The following is a 13,213-nucleotide window of genomic DNA, read 5'->3' as shown; positions in this document are numbered from 1 at the left end:
ATTTTCAAATCATCTCAGCACTGGGTTAGATTGCAGTAATAGTCAGTGGAATAGTAACACTGTGGGAAGGCATTTGGAAAGTTCCACAAAAGTTAATGGATAATTTCTAATGAAGGGAATTTAAACTTTTTTTTTTTTTTCATTAAATCAGCAGCTAGTCCAGCAAATTTCTTTCATATATTCTTATTATTTCTGGTGTAGTTAAAGAAATTTAATATGAAGTAAAAATTTCCAGCATGTCTTTTCATATTTGTTTTTCAGATTTGCTTACTGAGTTTGTGGTATATTTTATCTGCCATTGCTTTTTTTCTTTGTTTGGTCTCAGCTGCCTGAGATTTTACTTTCCAGAGAGCACCTCTAAGATTAGACTAATAATGTCATTTTTTTCATTTCATCATGTTAATTGTTTCAGTGGCTTCCCCACACTGGTTACACTGAGCTTCATTGCTGAGGATTTCTGTGATTTTGGTGGTGGAACATCTTGAGGAAACCTTGGTTTTGTTTTTGACTGCAGTAATTCTGGCTAATTACCAAGTAATTCTGCAGTAATTCTGGGCTCCTCAGCCTTCGTGAGCTGCACTGGCCTTAACTTTGGTTGATCAGAGGTGAAATCCTGCTCAGAGAATGAAACATTTGCAAAATCATAGAAAACATAGAAGGGAAACGTGTGTTCCACCAGCCTGGATTCCATCCCTGCACAGTGCCCATAGTAAGAGCCTGGAGTGGTTTTGGATAATCCCGGTTTGTGTGCTCTGAGGCAGCTGTAGGTTGGAGAAAATCGTCTTGAAAGTGTGATACCTGTGTGTAAGTGTAGGTGTAGGTGTAGGTGTAGATGTGGATGTAGGTGTAGTGTACATGTAGATGTAGGTGTAAGTGTAGATGTAGTGTACGTGTAGATGTGGATGTAGGTGTAGTGTAGGTGTAGGTGTAGATATAGATGTACATGTAGATGTAGATATAGGTGTACATGTAGGTGTAGATGTGGTGTAGGTGTAGATATAGATGTAGTATAGATATAGGTGTAGATGTAGGTGTAGTTGTAGGTGTAGGTGTAGGTGGTGTAGATGTAGGTGTACATGTAGTGTAGATATAGACGTACATGTAGGTGTAGTTGTAGATGTAGGTGTAAGTGTAGTGTAGGTGTACATGTAGGTGTAGATGTAGTGTAGGTGTAGATATAGAGTAGGTGTAGATATAGATGTAGTGTAGATGTAGGTACATGTAGGTGTAGATGTAGGTGTAGGTGTAGTGTAGGTGTACATGTAGCTGTAGGTGTAGCTGTAGTGTAGGTGTAGTGTAGCTGTAGATGTAGGTGTAGATGCAGATATAGATGTAGTGTAGATGTAGGTACATGTAGGTGTAGTGCAGGTGTAGTGCAGGTGTAGTGTAGCTGTAGATGTAGGTGTAGTGCAGGTGTAGTGTAGGTGTAGTGTAGCTGTAGATGTAGGTGTAGTGTAGGTGTAGTGTAGGTGTAGTGCAGGTGTAGATGTAGGTGTAGTGTAGCTGTAGATGTAGCTGTAGTGTAGGTGTAGTGTAGGTGTAGTGTAGCTGTAGATGTAGCTGTAGATGTAGGTGTAGTGTAGGTGTAGTGCAGGTGTAGTGTAGGTGTAGTGTAGGTGTAGATGTAGCTGTAGATGTAGGTGTAGTGCAGGTGTAGTGTAGGTGTAGTGTAGCTGTAGATGTAGGTGTAGTGCAGGTGTAGTGTAGCTGTAGATGTAGCTGTAGTGTAGCTGTAGATGTAGCTGTAGATGTAGGTGTAGTGCAGGTGTAGTGTAGCTGTAGATGTAGGTGTAGATGTAGCTGTAGATGTAGGTGTAGTGCAGGTGTAGATGTAGGTGTAGTGTAGCTGTAGATGTAGGTGTAGTGTAGCTGTAGATGTAGCTGTAGATGTAAGTGTAGTGCAGGTGTAGTGCAGGTGTAGTGTAGCTGTAGATGTAGGTGTAGATGTAGCTGTAGATGTAGGTGTAGTGCAGGTGTAGTGTAGCTGTAGATGTAGGTGTAGATGTAGCTGTAGATGTAGGTGTAGTGCAGGTGTAGATGTAGCTGTAGTGTAGCTGTAGATGTAGGTGTAGTGTAGCTGTAGATGTAGGTGTAGTGCAGGTGTAGTGCAGGTGTAGTGTAGCTGTAGATGTAGGTGTAGTGTAGCTGTAGATGTAGGTGTAGTGCAGGTGTAGTGCAGGTGTAGTGTAGCTGTAGATGTAGCTGTAGATGTAGCTGTAGATGTAGGTGTAGTGTAGCTGCAGATGTAGGTGTGGATGAACCGTTTGCAGTGGTTAACCTGACTCACCTTTCCAGCCCAAGTAATGGCTGTTCCCTGTGCCTGTTCTGCCGTCCCCAGGAGCACCAGCCTGTTCCACGAGGTCGTGCAGGTGGACTTTGAGATCGCCAGTTTCAGCAGCCTGTCGGGCACGCAGCCCATCAGCTGGCAGGTGGAGTACCCGCGGCGCGGCTCCTCCGACCCCGCCCTGGCCGAGATCTTCATCTGCCAGAAGGACCTGGTGGCAATCGTGCCCCTGGCCATGGTAAGAGCCCCTGGCAGCGTGTGCCCACCCAGCGTGGGGTGGGGAGAGCAGTGCCAGCCCCAGCCCCAGCCCCAGCAGGGAGTGCTCCCTGTCCTGGCACTGCCACCTGAACCATCCTCTGCTCTGTGCACATCACACGGGACCTGCAGACTGAGCCCAGAGGAGAGCGGGGCTCAGAGGGGAGGGATGTGGGAGGGGAGGGATGTGGAGGGAAGGGATGCTGAGGTGAGAGATGCTGGGAGGGAAGGGATGTGGAGGGAAGGGATGCTCAGAGGTGAGGGATACTCAGAGGTGAGGGATGCTCAGAGGTGAGGGATACTCAGAGGGAAGGGATGGTGAGAGGTGAGGGATGCTCAGAGGGAAGGGATGCTCAGAGGTGAGGGATGCTCAGAGGTGAGGGATGCTCAGAGGAAAGGGATGCTCAAGGGAAGGGATGGTGGGAGGGAAGAGATGCTGCCTCTTCAACCATCTCCCTCAGGATTAAACTCTGAATTTAATTCATGTTTAAACTCTGAATTTCTTGGCTTTTCCCACAAAGCCCAGTAGATTTTCCTGCCTGTTTCTGATTGCCTTGAGCTTCCAAGCTGCAGAGCAACTCCAGAGGGCCTCAAGGACCTTGTGCTGAAGGCCAAGTTGCTTGGTCCTTGCTGGGCTGAGGCTGATACTGATTCTTCTGCTTGATGACCTAATAGTGTAAGAACTCTTGGTTTCAAGTCAGAAATAGATAACAATAACAGCCTCAGTAATATATTTTAAGAATTATGAAGTGCAAACTTTCACGTGGATAAATGGTTTGGGTTAAAATCTACTCTCTCTGCTCAGTGTTTTAGGAAAAGAAGGAATTTCACTGGATTCTCCAGCATTTTAGGTGTGCTGCTGTTAGGCAGGCATTTTCTTTTCTGTTGGTCAGGATTTGGAAGAAGAGTTAGACATAGCTCTATGCTTCTTGTGAATTTTGCCCTTCCAGTGCATCATCTTGGTGGCAAAATTTTGGCAGTCTTTTCTTTGAGCAGTGTTCAGCAGATAATTAGATGAGTATTATTTCCTGGAAGTCCCAGTCTTCAATATATTCTTCCCCTTTGAAGAGTGAAATTGCTGCTCATCTCAAATGAGGTCATGCCCAGCAATTTCCTGATCCACAGGCTGTTAAGTCAGCAGAAAGCCTGCACTGCATTCCAGATCTGAGGGGGAAATAATTGTCCTCATTACCTGTCAGCCTGAGCAGGCAATATTTATTGGAGCATCTGTCCTCCAAGGGCTGGAGAACGTGCAGAAAGAAGAATTTTTGTGGTCAGATTTTGAGATAGAGGCCTTCCACTACCCAAGAGCAGCCATGTGCCTGCTGGCAGACTTGGTGTCTTCTTGCTCTTTTCATGAAGGAATTCATCAGCTGCTCCTCTGAATTCCATGTCTGAGGAGATTCTAATATCTCCTGTCAGGGTGTAATGCCTTTGCACTTGCATGCAGGGTTCTTGCAGACTTGTGTCTATTCTGCATTCAAATTCATCTGCCTGCAAGGGTTGCTGTAAGAGCTGCAGGTCTGAGTGGCTGAGTTTAGTGTTGTATAAATCATGTAAGGCGAGATCCTTTATTCCCAACAGATTGCCAGCAGGCCCTGAGGGTTCAAACAGAGGCTTCAAACAATGAAATCATTAAACCTTTCTTTTCCCAAATCTTTCTTGTGTTTATCTCATTGCTGTACCTTGTGATAACACTTAGCCAGAGCCAAAACACACTGTGCTAACAGAATGCAGCTGCACAGACAGCACAGTACAATTGGCTTTACTAGCAGGATATTGGTAGATAAAGGGAATTTTCACTTTTCTGTTAGCTAACACTGCATACCCAGCCAGGGTGCTTCCTTCATGCAGGCATTAATCTCCAGCTGAGCTGATTACCTGGCAGCTCTCCTGCTCAGAAACACGAGTCCCACTGAAAGCAGAGAGGGCAGAGATGCTGTCTCTGCTGAGAAGTCAGATCAGGGTCTTTATCTGCCCTGCCCAGTGGAGCAGCAGCACCACGGTTGTGTTCAGAAATGAGATCTCAGTGTTTAGCAGTTTCTAATCCTCTGCAGGGGAAAGTAGATTTTGTTGATTTAAGCGTGGAGCATTCCAGGGTGAAAACTGCTAATGTCCAAAGTCAAAGCTGGCACTGCACATTTTTTAAAAGTGACCAGAAAAAGGAGCTGCCCAAAGTCACTGCAGCATGTAGGGGATGGCCAGGGCTCTGCCACTGCTCCAAGGGAGACCCTGGAAAGTCTTTGAGCAAACTTTTCCCTGGTTTGGGTGTAGCATAAAGGCTGCCTCTGACCCATGGACTAAAGCTTGTCTCATGTGAGCCATTCCAAACTTATGAAGCAAGAAAGATCATGTATCTTTTATTGCCCTGTGCCTGATTGCATTACAGAAAGAGTAGTGAGATGAAAACCAAGTGGTCTTCAAAAGATTAATGCAACTGTTGCTGTGGCGTTTTGAGAGAGATTAAAGAATTGACATTGTCAGCAAGAACTGAACCTGAAATTTTAAAAGAGCCTTGTAGGGCTTGGATCAGTGGAGCAAGTGGTTGGGTAAAGCTGCTGAGAAATCGATGGAAATTCCTCAGGTAGCAAAAGAGAGGGTTTTAGCAAATCCATATTCCATGTGCTTCAATAATGTGTGCAGTAAGGAACAGCAGCACAGGGGTGTGCTACAGGGAAATAACAGGAGCAGGAGACACCAAATCCGCTGGACTGACAGTAATTGGAATCATTTTTTATCAGAAAAAAAAATGACATGGAAATTTGAAGGAAGTATATTTTTTTCCCCAAGCTCAGACGTTAATCAGTCTGAGTAATTTTGGAGGACGTGTCACCCTTCAAGGTAGTTGGAGAGGAAAAATGAGACAGAAAAGTTTGAAAAATACAGTTTAAACTGGTTTGTTGCTTTCTAACTCTGACATAACAGAACATTAGCTAAGTACTGTGCACCAAATTGGATTCTAGTCAGACAAATCGTCTCCTTTCCAAATTCCTGAGTATGGCACTTGATGAAACCATCCTCTCAATGAACCTTCCATGCAGGCACAGTATAGAAGATATATAAGAAAATATATCCCACTGTCTGTGGACAGGAGAAACCTCCTGGCTGAATTATGCCCTATTCTGGCTTTTTTTTAATTTCATGTTACTTGTTGCAGGGTCAGTTAGGAAAGTGCTTTCGTAGGACCTTAACTAATGATCTGCTAAGCTGCTTCTGAAAACCTCCTCAATTAATCACAGGTCACCTCAGAACCAGCCAATTAAGGTGTACAAGGTTGCTTCACTTGCTTTCCACACATTTCTCTAAGATTTCCATCTTGTCATGAGCAGATGTAGCCAACTGTGCAGATTCTGCCTCTTGACTCTATTAAAACACCCCAAATTTCCATCTGTGGTGTGTGCACACGGGAATCCCACTTGGAGAGCTCTGTGTGTTTGTGTTCAACACAAGGCCACGTTTTGGGAAGCTCAGCCAGAGATTTCTTTTCTTTTTAAATGGGTAATGCATAATTTTAACATTGCCAAGTTTTGCTTTGGGATAGAACAAAGTGCAGAACCTGGGTATGAGTGCATTGTTCAATGCTGATGTTAAAGGAGAGCTCCTTCCTGGGAGGAAGATGGGGAATCCCTGATTTAATTTTTATGCAAGAGCATCTGTGTATGGAACTGGAGCTGCAGTCCTTCACCAGCAGGATGCACTCCCTCTGAAGTTGATCTACAGGTGTGACTTGCATGAAATACAGGATTTAAAATGCTGAAGCATAAACTCAGTGTCAGGAGTCTATTCTGAGTTCTACTCCAAATTTACTTCAAAGGCCACTTGTCACCATGGGAAGCCGTGCAACTCTTTAATTTCCTCTTTAAAATAACTCTGATTTCCAGTAGGTCTGTCAGGTTTCACTCAGCACCTCTGTGATCCACTTTGCTCACAAGCCAAGCAAACTTGGAGCAGGCTCAGGCATTTCTGGAAGTTTCTTGCTGCTGTTTCACGTGCCCAGGAATTTGTCTGTTCCCCTCAGCTGTACCAGTGGGTCTCATAAAGGCTGCAATAATAAAAATAATCTGTCTGTACATGTCCTGCCTCTCTGCTGGTACGAAATGATTCTTCCACTGATGGGAGCTGATTCACCCACTGATCCAAGCTGAGGATTTCCCCTGTGAAACAGCATCCTCTGGGCTGCTGCTAAACCCAGGTTTGCAGTTTGTGAGGCAGTCCCAGCATTACTGGGGACTCTCAGCTGCTCGTTTGCACTTCCTCGTGTGCTTTTTGCTCAGGGCTGAGCTGTTCCTGAGGAAGTGCTTGAGTGTTTCTTTACATTCTGAGCTCAGTGTGTTGATGCTCCTGCTGCAGAAGCAGGGATGGACCTGCTGCAGAGCTGTGACTCAGCCAAAACTACTTTGTGACAGTTTTATGTGTGCTTGTTAACTGGCTTTCCATTAAAACAGAGGTGATCCAAAACTTAGCTCCCAAAGCACTGTTGTTTTATATACACATTCATGTCTGCTGTTCCCTAAGGTAAGGATTTTTTAAGGTATTTCATTGTAATGAAGTCCCTGCAATACCATTTAAAAATATGGACCTGAATAAATGGAGTTTTCATCCCTGCACAGTCTGTGAGTTCACACCATAAAGCTCTGTCTAGTTCAAGGGCACACAAGTGCAGAATTCTCACTCTGGTTCATCTTTCAGTCTTGAATGAAGCGGAGGCAAGAGGCACTGAGGAGCTTTCCAGAAGGAAAAATCCATTTCCTGATTTGCTTATCACAAACAAACAAATGAACAAACAGGTCACCCTCGTGTCAGAGTTTTCAGCTGACAGGAATTGTCTCAGATAATTCAGGTATGAATCTCATGAAATAAATCCTGCGAGTTTAGGACATTTATTTTATGTAAAATTGAGCTGTTCTATTCATAGTCCTAACTGGGACAGCTTAAATCATCTCTGCAGCCCTGAGCAGTAGCACGAAGTCAGGAGTTTTTAGAGCTCAGAGGAGAGTTTGTGTGAAAGAGCAGAGTCAAAAATCTCCTGATGTGAAGGGAGACCCAGAGATCCCCCCCTGTGCCTGCCACTCCCAGCACTGCAGGGCCCTGAACGAGGCTTCCTTCACATTCCTGGGGGATGTAATTCCATTAATTGTGCCACTGCTCTCTGTTTGCATCAGCTGAACTCAGACCTCTGTAGCTGCCTGTAAATCGTGTCACACGTTGTGTCCATCTGGGACTTGCAGTGCTTATTGATTAATCTTACCTGAGAGCAATTGGCTTTTTTTGCTGCCTGCCCATCAGGAAATAAAAGCAAAATGTGGACAAACTGTTGTTCATTGATCTCAAATCGGTCAGAAGATGCAGACAGCATGAAGAATCCAAAATGAGTCAATCTAACGCTGCCTTTTTAAGTCCCAGACATCATTTCCACAACCCTTGCACTTTTGCCTCCAGCTTCTGTTTTCTTTTTCTTTACTACAGTCACATTCAGTCTTTTGCAGGAAATGAGAATGGATCAGTGAGGTTATCCCAGCTGCCTGGAATTAATATTTCCATTGGATCAAGCTGTATGTCATTTTCTATGAGTATGTGTAATTTCCTCTTGCAGCATCCCCATATCTGACAATGCCATGGGATGGATTACTTTGGGATTTTTGAGATGCTGAGGAGGGGTGGGGCCAGCTAACGTCCAGATTTTTAAAGAACTCTGAGAAATGTTAAAAGGAGGCTTAATAGATGCTTCTTGGTCTTGACAGGAGGCAAATCCTGCTAAGCAAACAAAAAAACTGCAGAAAAGAAGAATGTGCAGTGAGACAGGCAGCAAGTAAATTATTGGCTGCTTGGTGTGCTGATAGCAAAGTGCTGTCCTGGAAGAGGAGGGGCAGAAACCTCTGGAAAGTTCTGTGTGTGAGCCAGGCTGATCAAAGTCAGGGCTCAGTGAAACTGAAAGGGAGAGGAGGGACAGCAGAGCTGTCACAGGATCCACTTGTGTCAGCTCATGGCACTGCAGTGTGTGGAATCTGGAGGCTGTGTTGTTCTTGTGCTGTGTTTTGGGGACTGCTTTAAGTGTTGGTTCAGCTTTGTGGTGCTGCTCCATCAGAAGAAGACATCTTAAACAAGAGTGAATATCTGAAGTGACAGCTGATTAAAATTCGGGTTGTTTAACATAACCACAGAGGCAGATCCACAGCTGCCACACGTGTGAGCAGAGCCAGAGCTGAGGTCCCACGTGGAGGTGCCTGGGAAGGACACTCCAGGGCTGGGATTTTGCTGCTGGAGCTGCTCAGGACTGTGGCCAGGCTGAGTGTGCCCTCCCTGCAGCCACAGCAGATGGAGGAGGGCAGAGAGGCACTGCCCAGGAGGAGCACACCAATCTCAGGGCTGTAGCCATGGAAAGGGATTTTAACCCTTTAAGGGCAGCAGAAATAAGGTGCACAGCTCCATGGGCGTCTGTCATGACAGGAAGAAAGAGCCAAGTTTATTCACAAACACACTTGGTTTTATAGCAGGACTGCAACTCCCAGAGCAGAGAAAAGGAGATTGGTTCAGAGAGAAGACACCCCATGGCCAGGGCCTGGGCACACACCACAACAGGGCTTCTATCTTGGTATTAATTCCTTTTTATTGTGACCAAATGATCACCCTGGCAGAAATTCTCCCTGGCCTTGAGCTGGAGCAGCTCATGGGCTGGGAACAGAGCTGAGAAGATCCAGCCTGGAATATTTTTCAGGCTGTGATTTTCTTACTTTCTCAATCTGTGTCCCACAAGTGCTGTGCACAAGTCTGCAGCTGACAGCTGGAACTGAAAGGCAGAGAATTCCAGAGTTGGCTGCAGGGAGTGTTGGGCAGCTCAGGCTTTGGGCAGAGCTCTCCTGTGGCCACCTCTGCAGGCAGGGCTTGCCTGGCTGGAGCTCCTGCAGAGCTGCAGAGGAGGAAAAAGGAGCTGGAAGAACATTGCATGGCTTTGTTTGGGAAAGGGAATTGCACTCAGCAGCCTCCACTTCTAGATGATGCCTTCTCCTCTGGAGTTAATGCACCACTTCTCCCTAAACTGGAGTTTTCTCATTAGCTTTGGCTAACGAGTGATTGCCTGGACTTCACTGATTAATACACAGCCCCTGTCCAGACGAGCTGCAGACAGCAAACCCTTGTGGTTTTCCCTGGAGGGTGAATGGTCTCCAGCTCCTCTCTGTCACTTCCAGGATGGAGCAGGGAGGGCAGCCCAGGTGTGTTTGCAGACAGAGCTTGAGCACGAGGTGGGGTAGCTGTGACCCCTGCAGAAGAACGGGAGGGATTTCTCCTCATTGGCAGCTTCTGATGATGGTTTTGATCTGTAAGGAGAGTTCTGATGTTTCTGGGGGATACCTCGCTCTTCACAAGCAGGTGAAATATTTGCTTAGCAGAATTGTGAATTGTTTAGGTTGAACTCTAATTAATGAGGTGCTGAGGTGTTACAGCTTGGACAGTGAAATGGTGGAGACAACAGGAAAATGCTTTACTCTAATGGGATATAATGAGGGAGCACGGGGTTAAAAAATCACCATGACTTCTGTAAGACTCGGTGTTTTAATGAACTGCCCCCAAACCTTAAAAACCCAGGAACTTTTCACCTTCAATTTGCTCTGGGATGCATGTTTGCCTTACCCTGCTCTCAGTTTACAGTTCATTATCCAGGCAGATGCTCATCACTGAGGATGTTTGTCATGGAATTCATTAGGAATCTGGACTTCAAACTCTGGAGTTGTGCTTGAGGGAGATAAAGCACAGAAGGCAGGGTCAGCACAGTGCAGAGGACAAAGCTGCCACTTTTGGCTCTCTGTGTTTTTGGCTCTCTGTTCTCCTCTGCAGCAGCTGCTGAAGGACAGGGGGAGCAGCAGTGGGGATGGGATTGGATTTATCCAAAATCCCAGAACCAGAAGGGTACCAGAACCTCACCAAAGCTTGAATCACCAAAAAAACCCAACTTTAAAACAGTCCTTAGTGCCCCAGCTGTCTGTGTGGTGCCATGTGCTGAGTGAATGACCAGCCCAGCCCTTTGGCCCCTTTGCTGTGGGGTTTAGACCCCAATTCAGCTGCAAAGCCTGGCAAAGGGAATCCACACAAAAACTGGGCTGTCAGGGTGGGTTTCCCTCTCAGAAACAAATCATGCCTAATATTTAATGCTCTAACACCATGGCATGACCACCAGCACGCTGGTGAGAGAGGGAATTTCGGCAGGCAAGTGGAAAAAAAGTACCACTGGCATTAATTTTAATCAGATCCCAATCATCTGATTTGTCCTCTGCATTTTTTTTCCCTCTAGCAGAGCTGATTGTCTTTCTGCAAGATTTGTTACCTCACAGAACAATAATACAGGCTGTAACGATGTAATTTATGGCTGTAATTTGCTTTTGGAAATCCTCTATTAGTGAAAAATAGCAAGAGTGCAGTTTTATTAATTGCAGTAGGTGGCTGTTGAATGCTGAGTGTCAGTACCAGAGGAGTGACTGTGTCACACTCTGCTCCCCAAGGTCCTGGAGGAGCAGAGCCCTGTGTCCTGTGGAGGCTGTGCAATGAGTATTTTAAACTAAATAAGTGCAAAAATAACTCAGGTTCACGGGGAAGTTTGGGAAAACGGCAGAGGGAAACGTTAGCCTGTAAATTGGGTTTTGAGAGACACCAGCAGAGTGTTTCTGCACCACATAACGTGCTCACACACAGCATGGCTCTGCAGAATTGCACTTTTATTTACACCCTGTGCCCCCAGAGTGCTGCTTGCAGCTCAAACCTGCAGGTTCATTACTGAGCTCCAGTCCCGGTGTGCCATGCCAGGGAGAACCACTCCATCTCTTTTCCTTCTTTAATGTGGACTTTTTTTTTTACTTTGGCAGAACACTTTTATTTTCATTTGCATAAACCAGACTTTACCAGGATGTGGCTTTGGGTGGGAGAAGCACGCAGGTAAAAATCACCTTGTGTGATTTAAAGGTGAATTCTCTTCCTTTTGTGCTCTGAAGCAGCACTCAGCTGGCTGAGGTCCAGAAGGTTTGCTGTAACCTCTCTGTGCTCTTGAGCTCTCATTTTGGGGAGCTGACAGAAGGCAGGAGCCTCCTGCTGCACAGATCATGTCAGCAGCAGAAACCAAACCCATCCATCTCAGACCATTCTCAGGAATCATTTTGTCCACGGTCTTGCATGCTTTTTTTTGGTTGTTTTGGGGTTTTTTTAAATTTTTTTTTTAAGTTTTTACACAGCTTGCTGCTTGGTTGAGCCAGCAGAGGAGCCTCTGGTTTGGCTGCTGGAGCTGGGACAAAATGTCCATTGAAAAGCAGGGCTGAGAGGGAGCTGCCAGCTGGCACAGGTATCCTGAGGCATATGTTTAAAGGATGCCTGGAAGCTTCAGGAGTCAGCCTGGTGTGGTAATAAATAAGTCATCCCAGACTCAGTAATTCCTCCTCACTGCTCTTACCTCATCCAAATTACGGGCTCCTCATTAAGCCCTGGGAGGCTCTGATATGCAAAAATAGGAATTGTCTGGCAGGGTGGGAGCCACATGTCTGTCTGCTGTTGGTTTCTGCCTCTCCTGCCTCTTTGGCTCAGGCCCACAGCAGGTTGACTCATCCTGAAAATGGACTCTTTAAAATGGATTTGGATTTGCTGCGTCCAAATGCAAAGGTTTGGCTGACAGCATCACTCTGCACTGCTGATTGTTCATGGAGGAAAATTCTCTGCTTAAACACGGATGCTGGTGTCCCCTGCTTCAGTACTGGCAGGGCAGTTGTAGCCCTGCAGAGTAAAAATCAGAGTTATTCCATAAGGGAAGCCAGGTTTGTGGCTGGAGGTGATGTCTTTTATTAGGCCATCCAATAGAGCTGGAAAAAAAGCCAAGCTCTCAAGCACACAGATCTTTTTTCAAGCCTCTTTCAGGGCTGGAAGTTGCTGTGAGATGCTCAGATAAAGTTAATGGTCACTGGGATTGCTCCAGGTTACACTAACAAAGAAAATGGGGCTTTAAACAAATGGATTTGATCCTTTTGTCTGTCACATCCCTGACTTACACAATGATCAGAACAACCTCTTTCAAGGATGATTCTCCAGCCAGAGCCTCCAGCAGGATGTGGACAAGCAGCCCCTGGAGGGAAAAAATGTTTCAGCTTGAGGAAGGGGGGAATAATTGCATCTGTGATTATACATACTGTATATATTTAATTTTCCTCCTTCTAGATATATGCCAGGTTTAGTTTCTATAAGGTCCACCAGTCTATCAGACGTGTGTCTGATCAATAATTTAATTTTCCTGTGTCACTCTCTCATCTTTTTAGCCACAGTGAGTTTCTGATGTCTGTACAGTATCTGCTCTCATTAATGCAATAATCTTGGTCCTGCCCTCTGTGTGCTTTGCTTATGTAGAGCTGCAGTGAAGTCAGTGAAATCAATAAACCATTTGAAAAGGGAAAATAATCTAGGTACAAGGATAGGAAATAATTATGACTGTTTTCTGCATTTTTATGACCACTTTTTCATAGTGGTTGCACAAGAGTTTGTGGTGTCTTTGTTACAGATTTCTGTTTATCAAAATTAAAACTCTACAGCCAAAATAAGAAAAGAGCAAGTAGAAAATTTCCTCTTGCTGATTTCAAACCAGACCGAATTAAATTGAAATACTGGAGCAGAAGCTGCCTGCTTCACTTCCACTGGGGTGTAAATAAG

At 45.3% G+C, this 13,213-nt stretch overlaps 1 protein-coding gene across 1 annotated transcript in view; it reads left to right on the top strand.

Annotated features, from left to right (window-relative positions):
• The window catches only part of TMEM132C (transmembrane protein 132C), a 176,547-nt gene that overhangs the window by 132,897 nt on the left and 30,437 nt on the right, over positions 1–13,213 (top strand). The window contains exon 4 of the mRNA XM_088175890.1: positions 2,339–2,522. Coding sequence (XP_088032016.1) covers positions 2,339–2,522 — 184 coding nt within the window. The remainder of the gene's footprint in view (positions 1–2,338; positions 2,523–13,213) is intronic.

Source organism: Sturnus vulgaris, chromosome 19 (assembly GCF_052056855.1).
Source record: "Sturnus vulgaris isolate bStuVul1 chromosome 19, bStuVul1.hap1, whole genome shotgun sequence".
Taxonomy (NCBI): Eukaryota; Metazoa; Chordata; class Aves; order Passeriformes; family Sturnidae; genus Sturnus; species Sturnus vulgaris.
The sequence above is the reverse complement of the archived record's forward strand: the minus strand, read 5'-3'. Positions and strand labels throughout refer to the sequence as shown.